General features: G+C 50.2%; 1 protein-coding gene across 2 annotated transcripts in view; it reads left to right on the top strand.

Moving 5' to 3' along the window:
• Positions 1–363: 363 nt before the first annotated feature.
• Positions 364–24,853, top strand: part of LOC144155987 (uncharacterized) — a 101,540-nt gene continuing 77,050 nt past the window's right edge. For both annotated transcript variants that reach the window (XM_077687737.1, XM_077687736.1), the window contains exon 1: positions 364–773. In XM_077687737.1, coding sequence (XP_077543863.1) covers positions 475–773 — 299 coding nt within the window. In that variant the 5' untranslated portion in view covers positions 364–474. The remainder of the gene's footprint in view (positions 774–24,853) is intronic.

The raw sequence follows: 24,853 nt of genomic DNA, 5'->3' as shown, positions 1-24,853 counted from the left end.
CTGTGACCTTTCAATTTATACCTCATTTTCGCACATTCTGAGGAAGAGTAGCGCAGAATATTTTACGCGAAAGCAAACAACCGACCTGCGTAACAACGCAGAACCTCAGTCGATTCCCTCAAAAATGCCGCGCATGTCGAACCAAACGAGGAAGTGATTTTGCTGGACCACCTTCGTTCCTGGAACCATGTTATTGTTCCATCCGGCGTGTAGGAAAAGCAGCGCAGCGCGTCCCGTGTTACGCGCGCTGGCTGGCGGCCGGCCGGCGTGTGCGAAGGTTGTTCGGAGAGGGACAGTGCGAAAAGCGAGGAAAGCGCCCGCAGCGCCGCAGGTTCGCCTCTCCGCCGTCGGGGGCGGCCCGAACGGCGGAGGGCGCTCTCGCTGACGTCTGCCTCCATCCGGGAGTGTTTGTCGCTGCCGGCTGCTCGCGACTTGGGAGTCCGAATGATTCAATCGAAACGAGCGCAGGGTTGAATGCATCGCCCTGACACACTTCCTCTCTCGCACGTTTACCAGAGCGCGCGGCTGGCATGTGACAGCGCGCCGTCGTCGAGCCGAAGTTCGAACATGAGTGGCGAAAAGTTTCCCGACATTCGAGTCGTGGTCGGGATTCAGTACTTCAGCGATGTGCCGGTCGCAGCCAAGTGCCAGCCCATGGTTCTCGGAGCCGTGGTGCTCGAGAGCAGTGCCATCAGTGCGGACGAACTGCGGCGTGTCATGTGCGATCAGCTGCCCTCGCTGCCGACGCATTTCACTTTCATCACCAAGGAGAGGTGAGTACTCGCCGCTTCGCTTGCGTACGACTCTCCCCCGGCGCGCGCGCGCGTGGTCCCCGCATGCCACAGGTGGACGTGTTCGGACCGGCACATTCCGAACGCGGCTGCCCGGGCACTCGCCTTCCTGTCTCGGCTCACCTGTTGGCGCGCGTTTCATTTCAACTTGTGGAAAATGAGTGTTGCTTGTACCGATGTTTGGGCCCGAGAAAATGTTTGCACCAGGGTGCGTATATCTTACGGTCAGTAAACATTTACTCGCCCCTACTACCTGCCTCGTTGGGCGATGCAGGCGCGCTCATCTGTTTACGGCCAGCCCCGTTTCGGGACGGGCGGTGCGAGCATTTACAAAAAGAGGCCGACCCGACAGCGGAAGGATGCGTACAGGTAGACGCGGCCCCATCGTCGGCTCGGGATCCGGACGCGGCGACGCTTTTGTGCCAGCCCAGCCAGAAGCACCGCTGACCTTGATCAGCGCAGTGGGCCCGTGAAGCAGGTATAAAAATGACAGATGCGCCTCGTTCTCGACGCCGGCTACCGGCAGTCACGCCGCCGGCCACGAGTTCATTCACCGAATCCAAAACGACGCTCGCCGCCGGCAAATTCCTGCTGCCGGCGGAGAACTGGAAGCGTATGCATACTAATGAACTCATATTTCTAGCGAACTTTAACACAGGACGAAGAAGGAAAAGACAAAACACACGCTAGACTTCAACTTGGTTTATGCTTGGCATGAACCAAGTTGAAGCCTAGCGTGTGTTTCGTATTTTCCTTCTTCGTCCTGTGTTAAAGTTCGCTGGAAGTATGAGTTCATTAGTCAGTAAACCAACTCGCCCAACTCTCCGCTTTAATTGTCCGTATGCATACTACAATCAATTTTTTTCTCTTTTCTTCTTTTTTTATTCTCTGATTTTTACAGCAGTGGGGAAATGTGTCCATATTCCCGCGCCTTGGTACCTCCAGATATACTAGTAAAGGACTTCTTTCTCGGCTACGCTGCCCGGTTTGACGGGAGCCGGAGGGGGTTGGAAACCACCCAGAACATTTATCGATGCATATCGCCAGCTCCAAAGGTCGCGCGTCTTTGCGGCTGCATACTTATTTCCAAGCGTCTTATCTGTCCGCGTCTAGCTTTTTTAGTTTACTGACGCCTGTACCTCTTCGGGCCGTCGCCCGCAAGGACAACGCTAGGAAACGTCGCAGCTTGAAAGTCGAGCACAAATTGCGTCTATAAAGCGGTCTGAACAGCTCCCGTAGAGCCCCATGCGTGGACGTATGAAAGCGCAAACATTTCGATACTCTTGCACTTGAATAGAGTTAGAACGACTTTATTAAATCACTTTGGGGCAGCAGTCAACTTAGGCCACGTTAGTGTGGCGTTTACAACTGATATACGTGAGTCGCAACAACCGATGTATTTGCAGTGTCGGGCAGAACGAGGTGTATTTGCTCTCAAACAAAAAATATGTCAAGTACGCACCTCGCGGGCTTTGAAGGGCTCAGACTTGGTGCACTTCGGCCGCGCCGAGAAGCCGTGGAGACGCGAATTGTGCAACGAACGACGTAAAGGAAACAATTATATTGTAGCTGTCGTTCCGCAGATTTCTCAATAGTACACGCAGAAAAAAACGCCTCTGAAGAATTGATGAAAAGCTGTCCCGTTAATTCGACTATGCGGGTTGTCTTAGCTTGCGTCGTCTTAACGTCGTGAACGATGTGCGGCAGCTAAAGGGATGCGACCACGCATTTAATCACTGCTGGTTTGCCGAAATCCGCTGGTAAGTAAGTGCGGCCAAACACTGAAAAAAAAAAAATGGGTGAATGTAAATATCGTTAACCATACCACTATTGGAAGGTGGATGACCAGCGAAGCTTTTTAGCACATTACACAGTGGTGACACCGAGTTTGGGTGATGGATATGAGCACATTTCACTTCTCTTTAGCATTGACGGCGGTCATACCTAAGAAAGACAAGTTTGGTTTTGCAAACGGTGCATATTATGAACTGATCTAGTCGAGTTGCATATCCAAGTGATGAGATGTATATTATAGGTTGATGCCCTAGTCGTGTTTTGAACGGCGTGCGGCTTCGGTGGTGACCGCGTGCTGATAGCACGAACACCGGGACGTTCGCTTTCCAACGCCCCGCGCTTCAGACACGTGGAGCCTCGGGAAATTTTGTTCGCAGAAGTTAAAAATGCGGAGAAAAAACAATTAAGCTGTACGCTTCCGCAAGCAGCATCGCTCGTTAGAATGGGCGACCGCGTGCCGAGCTTTCGGAGCTGTGCGGCGCTTGTCACGCTTCCGCGAGCTTCACTTCTGTCGGAACAACGTGTTTCCGATGCTTGGAGGCTCAGCTGTGTCCGTACGTAATCAGAATTTGTTCATTCAACTCTCACGTGGGTACGTGTACTAAGTTACGCTGGAGAGTGACTTTATCGCAAGAACGGCTCGGGTTCGGCCATTCGTCGAGTGCATGGTTGACCTCGTGGGTAGACACGACCGCTTGCTGCTGGACCGGCTGCCTGCTGAGCTAATTTGCTGAACACGCTATCTCACCAGACTGTTTGAGGGATGGTTTATTATGCCGATTCGGTTATCCGAACACCGGACGGGTAAAAGATGCGGCAAAAAAAGAAAGTAAAATCAAAGCGCGGGGTAAGAGCGGTTATCCGGCTTACGAAACCGCTGAGCGGGTTGCAAGAAAAAAAAAAAAAAAAAGGAATGCTACGTATAAGATACAACATAACGCCAACGGCCTCCTTTGAGTGTTTCTATCTTTGCCGCTTTGAAACGGTGCGCAAGAAAAACTCATGGCTTTAGAGTTTAGTCGATGCGAAAAAACCATACCGTCCACAACGCTTTACGTTGACGGATAATTTCAGAGGCGGACAGAATTACGGAGCGACAAAAAAGCAAGGCGGAAAATGATGTTTTTTTTTTAAACGTATAAGTGCCCCTTGGCGTAAGTGAAATTAACTTCAAGGGTCAGGTTTGCGGTCGCCTCTCCCAGGAATGCGAGGAGCGCGCAGTGGTATGGACTTTGAAACGACCCTTGGCTGTCATACCTGCATGAAGACCCCGTGCCTCGAAGCTGTTGAATTCGACCCACGCGGAAGAGGCAGGAAGAAGGGTCGGGTGTCGGTCAGCAGGGCATGGTAGCGAGATGGCCACACCCAGATCACAACAGTATACTTCCTTCCAGCGACCGCGTCTACGTGCGTTACTAGAATTTTCGTTTGGTAGTGGCGTGTGTTAAGCGCGCTTGATTTACCGCTGAAAGTGGTCGGGCGACAGGATTTTATTAGGATGTTTTTTTGTTGTTTTCTTGTTTTTGTTTTCCAGTAAAATCAAAGTTCTTGCGTCTAGGTCTTTTCGGTACAGGGTGCTTCGATACAGGGCGTTTCGATACGGTCTTTTCTGTGCACGGACCTTCCGGGACACGGATCTGTCGGGACACGAGTGTTTCAGTACACAGACGAATTCCGGCGAGCGCTTCAGGCTGCGCGCGTTGTTGACGTGGATGTTGCAAGCAAGCAATTCTTACCTATTTATTACAGATGTTCTTGCTCGCAATTCTACGTTATTTTATGCCAGAAGATTGTTATGCGGCCTTGCCAAAAAACGTCGGTGTATTTGTTGAATATTAGCTAGAATATTTGAACCTTTTGGAAGTCGCTTTAAAAAACAAAGCCAAAACGAACAACCACGGAAGCAGTGGTACCAAAATACGGGAGCTTCGTCAATAAAAATTGTCCCTCAGTCCTGCTCAGATGATTAGACAGTGAAGCTGTTAGAATACCAATGAAACTGATGTTAGGAAACGAATTACAAATTCGCTTTGAATTTAAATTTCGCAATACGGTCGACTCCCGTAAGACGAAGTCCACGGGGACCGCACGAAACTTCAAACTAACCGAACTTCTATCTAAACAGAAAGCGTAATAAGAGCATTGCCATTAGTGCTCAACACGTCTCCCTTGATTTTGGTCAGAACCTCGACTCAATTCGAGCGCACGACAGCGTTTGCCCTGACAGTTCAGACTTATCGTTACAGTCGAAGAACTGCTCACACGGAATGTGCGCAACAAAAAAGATTGAAGACCTGAAAAGAGAGGGATACGTACGTTGGCGCGCGTCTCAACTGACCTGGCTGCCCGCGGCCTCAGTTGCGATGGCGCCTACATAATACAGTGAACGGTGGTGCTCTGGCGCTTAAAATTTTTAAATTTCATCAAGAAATGACGGCCACCTCGATTATTTTTATTCAGAACCCCTTCCAATTACCTGACATAAGAGGTTTTATCTTCGAATTACCGTTTCATTGAATTGCACGTATGATCGCTGGGACCGCAACATCACTGCCAACTAACCGAGAATTCCAATTAAGCGCCTTTTAATTATCGAGAGTCGACGGTGCCCAGTTTACCAACGAATTGACCATGCGCAGTCGGAACGAGCGCAAGAAACAAAACACGATTGTTTGCTATTTGCTATTTAGCCTATTTTTCAAGTAATTATAGTAATGAAACTTGAAAAGGCTGCTGTTTTATCCTGACAAACAAGCATGGGGCTGACTGTTTCACGTTGTCCTTGGGTCGCTGATGGAATGTCTTCGGAGCAGCGGCTTCATGTTATTTATATTAAAACTGCGACGTATTTACTTTTGCACAAGATAGTAAAAAGGGTAAAATCATTGGGATTGACTACGAGGGAACGAATAGGTCCTCGGCGAAGCCGATGCTGCAACGCACGTACTCAAAAATACAGAAATATTCGAGCATTCGCTCACTCGCGGGGAAGGATTTTTCATCTACATCCTCGCGTGATTCCCATCCCGTCGTCGCTCGCGTGGTCGCCTCCGCTTCGGCGCGTATTTCAAAAAAAGAAAAACAAAAAAAACTTGGCTTGGCATCCTGAAAGGGTGCCTTGGCTAGCCTAAAGTCCCTTCATCGGCTTTTAGCCGATGAAGGAACTTTAGGCTAAGCGCGCAATTTAGCGACACGAATGTTATCGGTGACCCGATCCAAGTATCAACGTTCTAGCCGAGTTCCCGCGCAAGCCGGCGCCATGCGCGCTGCTTCCCCCCTGTGCGCTCAGAGAAATTCCAAAAGACAGGTGGCTGACCCCCACGGCGGAGGTCCATCAGGATTCTGCAGTCCCGTCGATTGGTTATACAAACATAATCCAAAATTTGTGGCAAGTAAGGAGTAGAATAACACAATTTTATCGGGTTATTTTTACAATTAAGGATTTTTCACTGCACGAACATATCTGTATACGAACAGTTAGGCACGCGCGCGTTCCAGTGCTGGGCGATTTCGGTACAAAGAGAGATTCAGGTGTGGCGATGATAGGTGGTGAGCAGTTTAAATCAGTGGAGCTTTTTCCAGTACCAGTCCTCCTAGCGGCTGCCACGGCGAACTGAAAATGGCAGTAAGGCACGCCCCCCCAAAAAGTCAGGCTTTTGGAAAACTCGTGCACAAAGTAATCTCGTCCTGCAGCGCCTTCCGCACCCACCCATCAGCTGTGCATTTCACATGAATGTCACGGCAGCAGGTGCACGTTCCCGTGAATGTCTGCAGTGGTCGAAGCTCCCCTTTTTCTTCACTTTTTCTCATTTTCGCTACTCTCTCACTGCTAGTCATGCGCTCACAGCGTGGTCAGCCTCAAACGTATTTGCCCCTTTCCTTTGAAAGCCTTTTTTGAGGTTCATTCATTCATTCATTCATTCATTCAGTCAGCTTTATTCACTTTTGTTTTACATGGTTTTTTTCTCTGGTCTGCCTAAGCACCGAATGTTTCTTGGCTTTCCGGGCGGTTGGTGTAAACAGGCAGTTGGAGGTGCACGTACGAACCCATCAGGAGCTGTTGAAAAAGAGGAAATAAAAACTTGCAGCGCTAGAAAGCCTAGCTGCCCCTCAGGCAGCAATCTGAGGGGGCGCACTTTTGTTTATTTTGCCCGAGGCGGCTGCCGTGAATACCGGACCGGCAGCCCGCGCATTGGCAGATCGCTACTGGAAAAAGCTCCATTAGATACTTTCTTATCTTCCAATCATTTTCTTTATTCCACAATGATAAGCGCACTCAATTTATTTGAAATGATTTCTTCAGTAATTGTGTATTAAAGATGGTGCCGTTGTATCGATTTGTTTTTGGTCAGCATCTCCAAGCTGTATTTTTCTTAAGGCGCCATCTGTTCTAATATTGAGATTATTTAACGCTTAATAACGAATTCGCTGGTTTTTTTAAACGATTTCTGCTGTAACTATTTATTGAGGATTGTTACTCGATCCTCTTTCGTTTAATTACCTTTCTTATAAATGTGTTTTGAAATAATCATTCGTTTAATTAAAGGCATTGTTTTAAATATTTTGCTGAGTAGCGACGTTCTTTTTCACTGAAGCAGAGAATGTGAGCTTCAGAGATTCGAATGAGCCGCGATACAACGTCGCTCGTATTCCGGCACGCTGCTTTGGCGTGCATGATTGCTGCGGAAAATATTCCTTACGCACTAAGAGCTCCTCCATGCTGTTAAGCAAAGTAAACACCTATCTTATAAATGAGAATTAAATGGTTTACGACGGAAATTAGAAACAAATTATCAGTCGGAATAGTAGCGCTAAAGTGCTACATTTTGGGTTGTTCGCTTCCGTCATTCCAGACAATCTGAGCTCTTTTTTTACACCGTCGGTAATGCCGCGCCGATACCTGCTTCTGGGAACATCATTTTCAGGGGGGATATTGTGCGGCTCACGGAAGTACCGATGATGAGGAGCTGCGGGTGATATTGGTCTCAGATAAGACAAAACCACTACCATCATATGACAATAATACTCTGCGACAGAACGCCAAAAATTCCCATTGAGCAGTCCTTCCAAAGATAAATATCTGTATGTATGCTGCAGGAAACATTGCAGAGAGCTTTCAATGTTATTCCACAACCTTTCCAACTTGTGATTCACAAACACAATAAATCCGCCGCAGACCCTGCAAACAAACCGATGATGACGCCGGGACGAAAGCGTGCGGCAAGGTACAACAGGTGCCTTCGTTAATGCACTGCTAATAGGTATTTGCGTTATGAGCATAAAACAACGCACACAAATGAAGAATGGCGAGAAATTACAAGTTTTTGTTCATTATGTTTTAAAGAAAGGGGTTTTTTTCCCTGTGCGGTGGCGCTGCAAAAAAAAAAAAAGTTACTGTCACTGATTTTTGAAGAAAAAAAAAAACAAAAAACGTGTGATAATAAGTTAAAAAACGAGTAAAAAAACATGGTACTTTCACTCATTTGCCCGAGGCGACTGGCAAGAATACCGGACCGGCAGCCCGCGCATTCGCAGATCGCTACTGGAAAAAGCTCGATATCAAAATACTAGTGATAATAAGTCGCTATAAGAAAAAAACAAAACAAAATAATGATGGTGTTTAAATGCTACAAATATTCTAGCTAATATTCAACAAATAAACAGATGTCTTTTGGCAAGACCGCAGAATAATCCCCTGGCCTAAAATAACTTCGAATTGCAAACGAGAACATCTGTAAAAAATAGGTATGAATTGCGTGCTTGGAACCTCCACTTCAACAACGCGCGCAGCCTAAAGCGCTCGCTTGAATTCGTCTTTGCACCGAACCGCCCGTGTCCCGAAAATTCCGTGTCCCGAAACACCCGCGTCCTGAAACGCCCGTGCACCGAAAAGACCGTACCGAAACGCCCTGTACCGAAAAGACCACAGCCGGTTTGGAGTCGCATAGAAACTCTTGACAGAGGCTGCACATTAGTATGCAATTTTCGAGGAAACGGAATGAACAGTGCGCACACGAGCGCGAGCTCCTTCACGCATAAAGAAATGGCATCGAAGCTGGCGGATTTATCCCGCTCCTCCTGGTTGGCGCCCTCCGGTCTTCCCGTCCCAAAGCAGCAAAGCCATTATCATCATCATCACCACCACCAGCCTATCTGCGCCCACTGCAGGGCAAAGGCCTCTCCCTGCAGCAAAGCCAGTCAGTCCTAAAGCTGTCGACATCTCAGTTCACCTTTTCGTATGTAGCGCATGGTCGGTGCTTTCCGTTGACTTACATCCGTTCTGTAGCTCGTGCCCACGAAACGACCGCTTTTTGTTCCTGATCTCATTGTCCGTGAGCCGCGAAAGAATGCATTCAGCCGTGTCCATATTTCATTTCATTTATTGAAGCCTTAAAGGCCCGGAAGCATTACATAAGGCAAAACATTACATAAGGCATTACATATGTGGCAAAAGGGGTGATAACCGGATCACGGAGGGGTGACTGTCAGCTGCACGCCGTTTTGCTAGCGACAACACCGTTGCTTTTCGTATCCTTCTGGCCGCAGAGTTTAACCTCGCGATAACTTCCTATGTGGGGCGACGTATCGCCAACATTCTTTTTTTCTTTTGCGGGAAGGCTTTAAATGGGCCAAAAGCGAGGACTTGATGACGAGCTGCGTTCCAGCTCTGGTTAAAGATTAAGCTGCTGGAAGCTATCACAGCCGTCCTTCCGCAAGTTCCGGGAAGGAAACAGGGTCGACATCCTCCAACACTCCAGTGGCGCATCGCTGATAATCGCCACCGCAAACTTGAGGCGATAAACTACGGTGCTTAGGCCTTGGAGGAGGCGTCGACATAATAGCACTTTCTTCTACGCGTCGACAACATGTTTTGATCGAATAGTTTTCCGGGCACTTAGCTTCAAGTATAGCAAGCAGGGGTGGAACGGTTTAGGCGAAGTCAGTCTTTGGGAGCCACTGGGTTATGCTAATCGATTTTTGTATACCTTTTAATTTAGGCAGCGCCCAATCAGTTGAAACTCGTGTGAGGTCGTTCCAGGTCAGTGGATATCGTCCAAATCGTTGTTGATACACTTCTCTGCTTCCCATACTAATGTCTCTTCTAGTCTTGTCGCTCTCGGATATAGTTCCTGATATTGTTGAAGATAAAGGCGTGTCCTGCAGGCTGCACGATGCGAAAGGAAACAGTGCAATGCGCCCGTTCAGAGAGATTTATAGTCATAAGCGTAATTGGGCAGACAGTCGAAGCGTCTGGGGGCCATTTTGTTTCTGGCTTGCAGTGTTGCCATCGCTCCCAACGAAACCGCCGCCGGTTGTGACGGGCAGAGCGTGACCGGCTGCTCTAGCGTCCGCGCAGCAGAGAGAGAGAGAGAGAGAGAGAGAGAGAGAGAGAGAGAGAGAGAGAGAGAGAGAGAGAGAGAGAGAGAGAGAGAGAGAGAGAGAGAGAGAGAGAGAGAGAGAGAGAGAGAGAGAGAGAGAGAGAGAGAGAGAGAGAGAGAGAGAGAGAGAGTAAAGTGCTACGCCTATGCCAGAGGAGGAGGAATAAACTTAATTGCAGTATGCAAATTAGGGACGGGTGGTGACCACTGGGCGCAGCCCAGCGGTGACTTCGGCAGCACGTTCCACCAAGGCTTTCTGGACCCCGGGGTCAGAGCCGCCCAACGCCGCCTCCCATTGATCAACAGAGGGGATTAGGGGTAAGGGGTTTCGAGGGCACGCCTACATAGCGAGAAGTGGTATCTAATGGGCATCACCTCGCTTGGGAATACGGGAAGCTAAAAGCAATTTACGACAGGCATCGACCCGCGATGGTGGTGTCCTACTATAGGCTATTGGTACGACTCACTACGGAGCTTCGCTTGTGGGGCTTCCGTAGTGCCCCACCGGCCCTTTCCCAACCAGGCTTCGGGCCATCTCATCGAATAAATAATACTGCACCTCAATAACGTGAGGTGTGGGCTGCGGAGGGATGAACTTCTTTTTTTCTGTCAACATCGATTATTCTGGCTTCGAGGGGGGCGATGCGCCCCCGTATGCACATAAAGAAAAAAAAAAAACAAGTTGTATAATGCAGGTCATTTGGCTTCCATGCTCCAGTTAACGCTATTCTTTGTAGCGTTCCCACAAACCGGCGCCCGTATGAAATCCGCGCAGCATGAAGCAACGTACAAAAAAGTGCTAAGCAACCGCTGCCAAATGCGCAGTGTGAACTCCAGCAACAGTTGGAGCTGACATGAATTCACTTTTGCCGAACAGCGCACATAATCATGTCTCAGTGTCAGGGTTAGCACCGAAGTTGCGGTTTGCTTACATTCAGCCTTTTTACCAATCTGAGGAGGGTATGTGCCATCGGAGTGTTGCGTTTACGAAGAACACCGACTAGTTTTCGCGCTAAAAGGCTGTTCCAAAACTTCCTTATTGTTGCACGTTTTGCGCCATCACGCCCTCATCCGCGATAGCGGGAGAAAATAACGCTTATTTGAGCTAACGATGGTGGTTCAGTCGTCACTGGGTGAGGTGGGTTGGCTTCAGTCCAGGTAACTTGGGGCCTTGGCCGTGGCCCTGGCACGGGTGACCAGAGAGGTCTGGTCAGCGTGATGGGAGCTGGTCAGCGTGGTGGGAGGTGGTCAGCAGGCCCTCCTAAGTTGGCTTTCTTTCATCGTGCATCTGTTTGCAAAGAAACACCTTTACAGTGAGTTTCTGCAGTGGACTCTGGTTTAGAGCATTCGTAGCTCGCATACGTAGCTGTCGCTGTGAAATAAAAAGTAGTACTCCATTTTTATCATGCAAGAATTTAAAGTACAGTTGTCCGACATAGGAGCGAATTTTCTATCAAGCAATGGCGCGAAATTCAATTCTCGTTGCGAGAAATGAACGCCCTTGTCGAAATTTTTCCACATGCATTATTTATTCTTGCAAGTTCTGTGCTTACTACTGGTCACCTCAATTCTGCCATGAATTTTTAGCCCTTTCGTTAAAAAATTACTTCGAATAAAGAGCAAGAATTTCATTGGTCTCTTCGTGTCCTGCCTGAGTGGCTATGAAAAGAACTTACATCTGTTCTTTAAAAAGCTAGCCTTTGATAACTCTCTCAACTGTACTCGGGCCTCGAAGGGCGTTAGTTTCTCAAAATAACATAGCATTGACAAATCATTAAAATTGATGCGGTGAATCGGGGCGCCATTAGTGCGGCGCAAAAAACAGGAAATAGAAGGAAGAGAGAAATCAGTTTGGTACCTCCATGTTTGCATTCAAGGGGGACAATAGAACAAAACCAGAGGCACCGCAACGATCGCACAGTCCGGTTTATCGGCACTAGGTTTTGCGGGCGGGCGCTAATCGCGCAGATTAGGCCCTATTACGTCATAGGGGCAATGCGAAAGCTTGAAAGTTGTCGATGCATTCAAGATTACCACGATCAACTGCTTAGTAGTATGACACTAAAACACCCGCCGCTCTAGCTCAGTGCGGGAAGCGTTGCGTTACTTAATATGCGAAGTCGTAGTTTCAACTACCGGTCGCGGTCGATGGTTTTCTGGTGGAGGCAAAAAGCAAAAAGTCTCTGACCGATATTTCGGCTACAACCTTCTATCCAGAGGCCCTGTTTTGGCTGACCCTAAACGTCGCCAGGTTGTCTAACTTGATTCGTTGCCGTCAACTATACGGCACAGTCCAGGTGTAGCTTAATATGGTGTTTAAAAAAAAATAAAACATAGAAAATAGCGGGAACGAATTCCAGCAGTCGACCGCCTCGTTTCGAAGTTGCAAAGCGGCGGACTACGTTGTGCTTGTCAGGAGCATCACTTCATTATGTGCGCTCTTTCTGTGCGATTATTGAGTGGCTTCGGATTGCCGTACGCTAGGTACACGACGTAATAGTAGTTGCGCAAAGGTTAACCGTTCGTAGATTGCGTGTCGCTCACATGCAGCGATTTGTCCACGGTTGCAGCTTCGCCGGTGCATCTGCATACTATCCTGCGTTCTCACGATTGCAGCTTTCGGTTGCTTAATATTCCGCTTTCGCCCACACAATCGCCTCTTGGTCTCTCGATTGATACCGGTCAGGTCGGCCGGGATTCACATCACGTCCTTGTTCGGTGCCCCGGTGTGGTTGCATCGCATTAGTGGAGCACCGAGGATGTGAAGAGCGCTTCTCGCACGTTTGAACCTTCGTGCTTTTATGTTAATGTGAAGCGACTGACAATTGTTACAGAGTCTTTTATTTGTTTTTTTTTTTTTTTTTTTTTTTTTTTGCGTACCGAAGCTCATCTTGGTCTCTGGCCTGTTTTTTTCTCACAGTTAAGGAACGGTAAAATCCGCCATAAAAAAAGCCACTGTGGCTCGGGGGCAAGGCATTGCACTGCTAACCACGATGTCCCGATGTATCTCGTCTCTCGTCTGCGTGCCGACGCAACGCAGGTGATGAGGCGCGCCGTAGGGGAGGGCTCCAGATTAATTCTGACCACCTGTGGACCTTTAACGTGCGCCGAAATCTCGTACACACGCGTGTTTTTGCTTTTCGCCTCCATCAGAGAAGTGGCCACCGCGGCCGGGAATCGAACCCGCGACCTCGTGCTCAGCAGCGCAACGCCTTAGCCACTGAGCCATTTTTGTCGTGATCTACGGAGAATTGTGGTAACAAACAAGGGATCGTGACTGACTCTTCTGTGTAATTTTATTGCGGTGATTAGCGTACCCAAAATAACTACGCCTACGGTTAAGCGCCGCAATATTCAGGAGAATGAACATCATCATTCTGTCTGTTCTCAACCGCTGCTAGTGTTGGAGAACAATAATTTCCTGGTTACGCCTGATATTGAACGCATTCTCACGTAGCCCCAAAAGCAGCTGCATCTTTGTTACATTCATACATTTCTCCGTAATTGTAACAGCCTGATAAGAGGACATGCGCCAGCCTTCTTCTTTTTTTTTTTTCTTTTTTTTTTTGTCGCCGAGGTTCTTTGTGCATGCTTTAATTTCTACCCGCTACGAAGCTCGGCTTCAACTCTGCTTTACGTGTGTGTCTCTGTTGGAGGAGAAAAATACCTCTGCGTACAATGTTGGGGGTCTGCCAAGGAAATGCAGGTGGTCGAAATTATTTCGGAGCCCAGCTGTTGTTCAGCGTGCCGAAGCGATGTCGTTCACTGAAACAACCTGGTGTCCCCGCACATAACCTCCGGTGCTGCAGGAGCGTTCATCACCTCTGTCGAGATAGCAGCTGTTGCTGCCTAAAATCAAACCCGCACAGCGACAAAATGCCCTTTCATGCCTACGCCATCGTTTGAGGTTAAATGTGAGATTCCATAAGAAAAAAAAAAAAAACAGGGTAATCTCAACAACTTTCCTGTAGGGTGCGTTAAGTCCCGATCATAAATTTGGCACGGTTCTTCCTGGATCGTACAATCGCCCGCCTCTGTGATTGGATTGAGAGTGCGTCGTGTACCCGGTCTGTCCTTTTGTGTACACGAGGATGTGTAAAAAATTGGAAGGCGGCATGGCTGTTCTCGCCACTGCTGGATGGCCTGGTTTTATGTACCACTCGTGCCGATAAGCACGCTTCAAAAAAAGTGGCAGAGCTTGCACTAGTGGTGCAAGGCTAGAGAATCAGCACAGCTGGCGGCCCCTCTCCCTCCGTCGGAGACCCGGCTGTTGCACCTCACACTTATTTCCGAACTTTGCCGCTGAAAGTTCTCCATGACTGGCAGTTCCAGACGGTTTCGTCCGCAGGCGTTCACATCTCTCCCAAAGTTGACCGCGTTAGCACGCGCTAGAACCCGCAGCCAACGCCCGCGCTACGAACCCAAAGGAAATTCTTTGTGCCCGCAGATGTGATGATAGCTTTTTTTATTGCCTACTTAGACATAAAACACGCACTCAGCGCAAACACTAAAATAACGCGGCAGTGATTTTCCACCGACGCGTTTACATCAAAAATTTTTCAAAGCAACTAACTCATCGAGAACTGGCAGCCACTCGGGCGGTTCCGCCTGAGTGCGGTACACATCCCGCAGATACACAACACTTTCAATGAAGTTCTCGCACACAGGTCGCGCATTCACGTCCGCATGATTCACCGCCATTCTTGTATTGACCCAAACCAGGCAGTAACAATAAAAAAATTCTTGTAGCGCAATCGGATAGGCGCCGGTTTCATAACGCGAAGGATCCAAGTTCGATTCCGACCACGGGAAGTGTTTTTTTTTTTTTTTTTTGCTGTTAAATGTGCAGCCATTGATCCCCGCCGCTGCTAACCGCGTACACCCTCGGGCCCTGACCCAGTGGTTAGGTTGCCGGTTTCACGGCGTAAAGGTCCCTGGCCCTAACCACATTTTTTTTTTTCTTGAGGCTTCGAGCTTTTTGTGCGACCTTAGTCCTTCAATGCTTCCAATTGAAGGACTCTGGTGCGACGGACGGACAAAGCTCGGTCTAAACAGCTCCGCGGTTAAAACTCGTCACAGTTTAAGACAGCACATATCGCAAATAGCAAGGCCGACATTTACGTCTGGACTCGGAAAATTGTTCTTTGCGCTGTGACATCACGCAACACCAAGCGTCGTGCTTCCGATGTAACCGCGAAGATCACGAATTTTCGAGTTAAATTGTTCGTTGAATGGGGCCGTACGCGTGGAGAGAAAATGTCTGCGTACATAAAAGTCGGTCAGTACTGTTTCTGCTCTCAGCAAGCGTGTTGAATTCGGCAGTCGGCTCGGTGTTTACATGAGGGGGTGATCGGGAAGAAATAGAGAGCAAGAAGGGGGGATAGAGCACTTTCTTTGCATATCACACATCGGCTATGTCGCAAACCCCGACTAGCAGAACGAATCGTCCGCAGCTGCTGGGTCGCAAACCACTCGATGCCCTTGCTCGTCGCCTTTCTCACCAGGGGGTGTTGACTGAGCATCACCTACGGGCGCGAACGTAGTCAGACGAAGCAGAATATTTATGTGCGTTCTGCTTAAAAGAAGCCAACGAACACCTGCTGGAGCGCCACAATTCTTGGTAAATTCGTTCGCGCAAGCGTTCCACTACGCGTGGGTTGGTTTGTGAACCGCGTTCGGGACGATGTACGGTAGCTCTTCTGGGAAAGGTGCTGCGATCCTTACGATGCGCCGCAGTTGGCGGAGCTGCCTGGGAGTGGGGCAAGGGAGGTGCCATAGGGCAGATCTTGTTTTTAGATGATACACTTTGAGTTCTGATTTCGCACCTACGGACTGACAATATTGTTTGGCCGCGACACTGTTATGTAATCATTGCGTGTTGCCTTTCGTGGCAATATGTATTCCGCAGTGCATGTTGTGGTGAGCCTTGTGCATTGTCGTAATCGCGGAGACAGGAATCGTTGCCGCCTCCCAACACGCATGTTAAACGGAATGTTGCGTTGAGCCGCACCCCGGGAAGCGAGAGTGCGCTACGTACCTATTTTCAAAATTGCGATGCGTGATACCTAATTTCGCTCTGATTCCATGCTGCAAGATATTTAATTTCGCTCGCAGAAGTTTTTTTTTTTCGATATTCTCTCAGCTGCCGTTAGTTTCGGAGCATGAATAAAGTGGCGGACTGCAAGGTACATGTAACGAGCAACTCCACCTGCGTGTATATGCAAACGAACAAAAAAAGCAGGCTTGCTTACTTACTCATCAGTTACATCAATTACTTGCTTACATTTCCGGAGTGCGCACTGCAGCTGCACCGCACCGCAAACTGTGGCGTAAGGCACCGAAGCCGCACGTGGGCTAAGAGGTACGTGCGCCGTAGTGGAGGGATACGAATTAATTTAGACCACGTGGGAACGTTTATGATTGCTTCGAAATCTCGTACGCATCAGTGTTTTCTTGCTTGCGTGTTTTTATTCCGCTAGGCGCGGTATTTCGAAGTTGCTGACTGCAGCTGTACTACGGAACGTAAAGCAGCGCCTAAGGTGACGTCACGACAAGGTTCTGAACACCGGAAGGCGGGAAAAAAAATTGAGCGGCACCCACAGAAATGCTTAGTGCGAAAATTAGTTCAAAGGGCCACCTGGACGGTATTGTTTGTTTGATAAACGGAGACGCGAAACCCCGCATCTTTTTTGATGTTCACAAGGCAACAGAATAAATTGCAAACGCAACAAAAGTAGGCCATTTTGCAAGCCTGTTCTGTTTGTGGCCGCCACTGCCAATGACGCAGCAGCAAAACTAACCCGCCGCAGTTTCAGCCGATGTTTTAAAGGTGCTTGCGACATAAAAAGAACGCTACAAAGAAATTTTCAAAAGGAAAACAGTGCACGCACGTACGCCTAACGTGCACGCTGGCGAGCCCGCAGTGTTTACCTCACGAGTACACTTTGCGTGGCCATGTTTGTAACGCTGCCGTGTGAGCGCAGCTTCCCCGTACAAACGCGAGGCGTCGGATTGTGCGAGTCGCGAGTCATGCGGTTCATTTGGCTCACCGGCGTGCGGTGAACAACCCGGAAGGCGACGACTCGTGTGTCGAAGGGCGCTCCGCAAGCCTCGGGCCCTTCCGCGGCCTCACTGCTCCGCAGTCATTGGAGCCGGCAGAAGCGCAGCCCGTCGCGTGGGCTCCTGTGAACCATTTTGCAGGCACTGCAGGAACGGGACGGATGCCGTGCTTCATCGGCGACATTTGGTAGGCGTCGCGCCGTGGGACCTGTTCTAGGGTTGATCTTAATCGGTTCTGCTCTGCATGATAACGTTGATTGCAAGTATTGTGCCGGAAGGTGAACGAACCGGAAGGAGTGAAGGACATCCACGAGCAATCGGGCAAAATAAGACCTCGTGTGCATTATGGACGGTGTTTAAAGCTTTCTGGGCGAGAATTGTGTGGGAAGAAGACGGTACGCAAAAACATTGCTCCCTCGGTTAATGCCAACACGCGGGCAAAAAACACGACCCGCCGTGGTGGCTCAGTGGCTAAGGCGTTGTGCTGCTCAACCCAAGGACGCGGGTTGGATCCCGGCCGCGGCGGCCGCTTTTCTGATGGAGGCGAGGAGCGCCCGTGTGTCGAGATTTCGGCGCATGTTAAAAATCCCCGCGTGGTCTAAATTAATCCGGAGCCCTCCACTACGCCTCACTCCGCCTCATAGCCCAGGTGTAGCCTCGGCCCGTTGGAACTTTTAATGTCAACCTTGTGCGTGTTATGGACGGAGTGCAAATCCTTAAGGACGATAATTTTGCGAAAACAAGATATACGAGAACAAGACTGCGCTCCCAACTAGAGCGAATGCAACGGCTAAATGCGTAGAACGCAGTAGGAGCGTGCATATCCTCACTACTGTCTCCCGTTGCTTCTCATTGATAATTTACGTTACGCGATATCGTCCGCAACTTCTACGCAGCGAATAAAGTTTGGCGAGTTCTTAATTGTCGCAATGAGTTGGCCAAGGCGTATGTCATCTGATCGAACCCATGCATGGTGTCTTCTGGGGGACCTCTTCACTGCTTCTGGTCACAAAATGAAAGATTCATACATTTGACGCAGCCTAACAACGCCAACAAGAGCTGTGTTTATTCTTTGATGCTGCACGTTTTGTGCTTTAGAGCAACGCGCGATCTGACTACTTATTTTTTCCTCTTGCTGGTCCGTTTTTTTTTTTTTTTTCTTCCTCTTCTTCTGTTCCGCAATGAAGTAGCGATAGTTTTATACAATCATAACAACTGCGCACCGATCAGAACGGCGGATCTAGCCGCCGACGTTTACGCAAGATCTTTTCCAACCGGGATTACGACATGCGGTAATTATCCCGGCTCGCCTCCACGTTTTGCGACCGTTGCGCGGCAGCATCGCTCACGCGTGCACGCACGCACAACTGGTCGTAACCGCGCTCACGAGGAGGCCGCCTTTCACGGCCGAACGCCGACACGCGTGACGCTTGCGCATCAAAGCGCTTGTTTGTCGCGGCGGCAGTGCAGCCGCCTCGAAGGTTACACGGCCAGCGCGTAAACGCGATGCCCGTGGGAAGGACTGGCGCCGCGGGGCTGGCGGCACACACCGCGGGCAACGGTTGTTGGAATGCGCCGCCGGGACGTTGCCGCATCCGCGGCGCGTGTCGCAGCGCGGCCGCGGGATCGACCGAGGGACAAGCAGCCGCAGCGAGGGTCCGGTGATCTCTTCTTGCACGTGGAGTGCACCGATCAACGCGTGGTCATTATCAGCGCTGCCACCCTCGCGCAGGGCCACCACAAACGAAAGAATAAGCGCTCGGTGGCCAGAGGATGGTTGACAAAAAAAAAATAAATATTGGCGCAGCCTGCACTACTGGTGCAAGGCTGGAGAAACAGCAGAACTGGCGGTCCCTCTCCCTTCGTCGGAGACCCGGCTGTTGCACCTCACACTTATTTCCGAACTTTGCCGATGAAAGTTCTCCATGTCTGGCAGGCCCGGATCGTTTTGTCCGCAGCCTTTCACGTCTCTCACAAAGTGGACCACGTTAGCACGCGCTAGAACACGCGGCAACCGGCTTCGCGAACTTGGCGTCTGTGCTCCCCACTTCAGGCGCGCACGCACGTGAACGGGCGAGGAGAACAGCACGCGAGAGATCACGCCACGGACGCTGGGAAGAGTGTTCTCAAAGGTCGAGCTGGACGACGCCGGATGCTCTTCACGAGGCGCACGTTCACGTGAACTCGGTATTTTTCTGGACATTTTTTGCGAGCTCCTCACATCTCGCAAGCCCACGCGCAAGTCTCGACGCCGGACGCTCCTCACGAGGCCCACGCTCACGTGCGCTCGACTGGGCTGACTTTTTTGGTAACGTTTAGCGGCGGAACTAAAAGCTTAACAGATCTTTGTACTGTTAGATGCTGTCCTGTTGACGCTGCAGCTGCGCACTGTTCATAGACACTGCGCTTAATCTAAGCCCCTGCTCACGGGCACAGGCGCTTCCGAGCACGCCTACCCTGAAGTTGCATGTATATATCACTTAGGCGAACATTTTGAGGAAATATACGCCGACACGGCACACGACACCCCAACAGGTTGGTTGCGCGACTGGCTCTACTCTTCATTGAGACTAGGTACTTTTTTGTTTTGGACCCGCCGTTGTGGATCAGGAGCTAGGGCGTTGTGTCACTGAACCCAAAGACGCGGGTTCGATCCCGGCCGCGGGGGCCGTTTTTTCTGTGGGAGGGGAAAAACGAAAATGCCCGTATGTGGAGGTTTTGGTGCTTGTTAAAGATGCATCAGTTAAGCCCGGGAGTAGCTGCGGCATGTAAAACCCCCAGAATATTTTAGCATTTTTTTTTTTGTCTTGAGACAGAAAACGAAATTTGATGAAGGAGAGGTGCACGAACTTTTGTAGCGCGCCAAAATTGTCATTGGCGGCACGAATTTATGATGGAAGCGTATAAATGTGAAACGCAGCTGAGTCTACGACACTCGGTTTACGATTCAGTGAGCCACCTGCCCGGTCCGGAACCAGTTTTTCCGAACGTCTCGCTCGGGGTATGCGGCGGCAAGCGTAGAGTAATCGTTCCCCGCTAGACTACCACCATCATGCTTGTGTTGCTATACGAAAGAGAATGAATCACTAAACGTTGTTGGGCTCGCTGGTAATTCATGATAAATATCTACAGCGCGGTAAAGGCGAGGACGTGTGAGAGTGCGGTGATGGCTTGCACATGCACACATGAACTGCTGTCGAACAGACGCCGTGAGTGACAGACATCCATGGTCCATTGAATAAAGTGACAGGGCGGGTTGTTAGCGCTATTGTCGGGCCCCAAACACGCCCCTCGTGGCGTGTGCACGGAGCACACGCAACGCGTTTCGCCATGCGCGAAAATGGGACGAAGGCCCCGCGCCAAGGGCGTGCGCTCCTCCCCGTCTTGGTGGATGTTGCGGGCCGTGTCGCACCGTGGTTCGGAGTATGGCCCTTCGCGGGGCGCCGCTAATAAGGACGCTAATTAGCGGGTCCCGCTGCTGCGGCGGGAGGAAGCGGCCCAAGGTCGGGAGACCCGCGGCGGGGAAGCGTTGCCCGGCCTTAGCTTCCGGGAATCCGCTCACTGGCCACGACTCGGATGCCACGGCGTGCTCACGGGGGTGCGTTGCTCGCCTGCGTCACTTGATTGCCCGACGCAAACGTCTCCAAGGAGCGCCGGAAAAGGGCCGGGCCCCTTCCGCTGCATCCGCCCCTTTTCCTCCTCCTCCTCCTTCTCCTCCTCCTCCTCCCTCCCCCCACGTGCACCGAACGGGGCACCTGCCGGCCGGGGCAATTTATCTGCCCCGGCTTGCAACACTAGCAGATTTGTGGACATAACGCGCTTTGCGGCTAATGGCATGATGTACTGAACTGATCACGAGGTGATACTGCAAAGTGCCACTTGTTCATGGACGCCCGGGTGCACGGGCATGACCGAAAGGCAGCGTGGTTCCCCGAATCTGTTTCCTTCAGTAGAAGTGCCCGCAGCACACAGAAGCGCCTAAAAGGCTGCCATCGGAATGTTGTGCTAATTACATTAAAACGTAATCACATCAACCTGAAGTGAAACGGTTGTGAAACGGTTGGACGTGCAAACACTTGCTTTTTTTTTCTAACAGAAGTTACCGGGCCGTTGATATATACTGGTGCCGTGCAATTTACACCATTGAGACTGCACATCGCGCTTCTCCGCCAAGCTGCCGCTCTGTCGGGACTGCAGCTTTGCGGTGAAGCAACGCTAAACATCTATCCAGGGGAGTTGATTTTCTCGTTTGTGCGTACGTGCGTGCGCGCGCGTGTGTGTGTGTGTTTGCACTCAAATAAAATAATTCAAGTGAAAGCTGTCCACACACTACAACCATCCAGCTGGTGCATTTATTTGCCTGCACAGTGGTCTGTAAGGAGCCGCTGCTCCCTCCCCTTTGAGTGGAAATGCGAAGGCGAAAAATGAAACGCGTTACTAAACTACCTGTTCGGGAGCTAGTTTGGTTTGTGAATGACGTAGATATTCTGCACACTCAAATCACGCCTTTATACAATGCTCCCACATCGCGGCTGCCTTGCCCCCCTATGGCTTTTATAGTTGTCATTCGCGTCTTCCTGGCCTCCTGTAAAATATTGCAGACGCTCATGCGTGTATGCGTGCTTCTAAAAGCCGCGTACGTACGAAGGACGTTATATAGATAAACCCCTTTGGTTCATACGCACCGCGCTCGCCGTAAAGCACTAAAATCGCTTTCGTGTCGCCGATTCCAGGCTAAGCTCCTGCAGGCAGAGTCTCTTGTGGTGCCGCTGGGTGGCTTGGCGGCGCCTTAGAGGAGAGCAGACAGCGAGCGGCAAGCCCGCTACAGGCTCTTGCTAGGGCTGCGTGCAATCCGGCTCATATTTGCCATGACCGCGCTTTACCCAAACATGATAGCTCAGATTTCAATTCGTGGCGGAACTCGTGTGAAAGTACGCTTCCGCTAGTTTCGTGGAACATGGCCTTCCATTCAGCACTTTCCGAGATGTTCAGCGCGTGTCTCTGGTCCCCGAAACTTGTGTTGCGTCTCGCCAATGCCGCGCTCACTCGTCTCCGCGCTTTGCGTCGGTCCAGTGACGTCAGGGAAAAATTTATGTACGCGTGGCCACGCCATTTATTTCTGCCAACAGTTTTCGCGCTCCTTTCGTTTTCCTGAAATTAAATGGAGGGGTGGAGGGTGGAGGAGATAGGGGCTTCTTCAGTACCACTGTATACGACAGGTTCTATATCACACGCCCCTTATTCTTGCCGCGTGATCATTGGCTACGCTCGATATTCATGACCCGATCTCAAAGTGTCAAATGCGCATGCAAGTTTTCTGCCATGGACATGATGTTTCCATCGTTATTCTGCTGAGTTTTGTGTCAGCCGCCGTGTTAGCCACCCTATAGCCCTACAATGTCCCGTGTATGATATCCATTCTAGGATGGGTTCGGTGTCCTCTACTAGTCCGTGCAGGATTTGTGGCAGCGGCGGCACAGTGCCAACCGCGCTGAAATAAGTCTATTGTGTGTATTCCGCGGCTCGGCAAAATGGTAACAGCAAGCTGGCAAAGAGAAACAGTTGATACAGACAAGACAAATTAACTAGATGTAATTCTGGCACTGCACTGCTACACATGAGAATGTAAACTTCTTTTTGACGAGGAAGTTACTGTCGAAAAGTGCATGAACCGTCGAACACCCTAAATTGTTGAGGCAGAGCTAATCGAAGACTGTGACGCGAATGCCTGAGTTACTCCCCCAATCGCACTGTAACACAAATTCAGAGCTCAATTTCTTACGCATGCATTGATTGATTTATTGTAGGTTTAACGCGCCGACGCAACGTAGGCGATGAGGCGCGCCGTAGTGGAGGGCGCCGGATTAATTTTGACCACCTGGGGATCTTTAACGTGCGCCGAAATCTCGAACACACGGGCGCTTTCGCGCTTCGCCTCCATCAGAAAAGCGGCCGCTGCGGCGGGTCTTACGCATGCACCGACGATAACTGCTGGTTAGGATTTGTTTGGTTAATTGGTTGCCGGTCTTATACACGCGTGCACTCCTTTCCATACAAACTGTTGGTCCAACACTTGCGTGCCCCTCTCTGTTCGTTATCCAGCTGCAGTCCTTTCTTATCTGAAATATGTCCAACGCACCAAAATAGCCACTTTATTATAGACGAAGACGTGAAAATTAAGACTCGCGAACAGTATTGGTAATTTATTGCCGAGACCTTAGGGATTTTATTGGTGACGTATCTGCGAAGTGATAAATAAGCGAGTGCTGAAAAACCGTCTGAATAATGGTCGGCAGCGTTTTTTGCGACTATTCGGTGCATAACCGCTGTCGCTACGCTAGAATAATGGGAGATTAGCGTCCCCCTTCCCTTTAAGTTATACCTGTGCAGTGTACGCGTGCTTCTTTGTTGTTGCTGCTTTTTTCCGGAATCGTGTACCAGCCAATTAGAGCCCGCCTTTTCCGGTATTTCCCAGCCTACTTTCGGGACCGTGCCCTACATTGGCGAACTTGGCAGCGCTGAGGCGGTGAGATGCGCGGCCGAGATATCGCGCGTTCAGGCAGCCGCAGGCTGCATCGATCATGGGCACCCCTGACGCGCCACCGACCGTCCAGTTTTCTCGACACGCGGTTTCGCGCGCCTCTTTGAAGAAGTCTGTTCGAGACGAGCTCGCGACTGGCAAGCACAGAATGGGCCGTTTTGTTAAATAAAAAAAATAAATAAATAAAAAATAAAATAAAACGAGGCAAGAGCGGAATTCTACCGCCGATCCTTGCTGACTCTGTTTGAACCACACTTTACTGCGATGCTGCTTCCGGCGTGTGGCTTGATAAGGCGGTGCTGTATGCAGTGCTGTAAAGCGCTGCTGCTCCCCTTACTTCTTCATAAGGCGTGGGAGTGACGGGTCGCGTCAGTGACGGATGCGTGATATGCTCGCTGACCTTCCACTCGCTTCGTGCGTCAGCCACAACTGCGTGCACTGATGCCTAGTCACTGCCGCCTCGTGGGGACTGAGGCCCGTGGCTGATCGGCGTGTGCCATGTGACTGCTCACGGTTACGCGCCGTGCGCATTGAGCGACGCGTCTATAATTATAGTATACCTGCTGACAGCGCTCCGCTTGTCGGGATCAGGTGCATTGTCGCCTTTCATCGGCCCCTGGCTCGTTTTACGCCCTTTTCGATGCGGCTGTTCGCCAACCGTTAGTCGAGCCGTGCTGCTGCAGAGTCGACACGGTTCAGTGACCAACTCAATGGTTTAGCCTTGCACAGGACGTACGTGACAGGAGCCGGTAATTTCAGTGCCTCCTTGAGTACCCGCTGCGGTGACTCAATATCTATGGCGTTGTGCTGCTGAGCACAAGGACGCGGCCCCGAAGCTACAGAGACGCGCCATAGTGGAGAGCTCCGGGTTGATTTCGACCACCCAGGAATGATCTTTAACGTGCGTCAAAAAAATCGACGATTTCCTCCTACAACTGAAAAGCAGCCACCGTGGCCGGGATCGAACCCGCGTCCTTGGTGGGTCATAGCAGCACAAAACACTGAGCCACCGCGGCGGGTGTAACGCGAAAAGCGAAACGCCTTGTATCTGCGCCAAAAATGCCTAATTGACGACTATTAGGTATTTATTTGTGATGATTGTGGAAATGTATTGGACAGGTAGCTTCGCAATTTATAATAATTTAAAAAATAACAACTGATATGGTCAGAGAGAGAGAGAGAGAGAGAGAGAGAGAGAGAGAGAGAGAGAGAGAGAGGGGGGGGGGGGGGGGGGGTCTAGTCAGTCCGCCTTGAAAGCTTACTTTTTCGCACCACACGGGTGCGTGCAG

This window comes from Haemaphysalis longicornis, unplaced genomic scaffold (genome assembly GCF_048455015.1).
Source record: "Haemaphysalis longicornis isolate Haplotype H1 unplaced genomic scaffold, Haemaphysalis longicornis Haplotype H1 scaffold_1, whole genome shotgun sequence".
Lineage (NCBI taxonomy): Eukaryota > Metazoa > Arthropoda > Arachnida > Ixodida > Ixodidae > Haemaphysalis > Haemaphysalis longicornis.
This window is presented reverse-complemented; position numbering and strand designations above follow the sequence as displayed.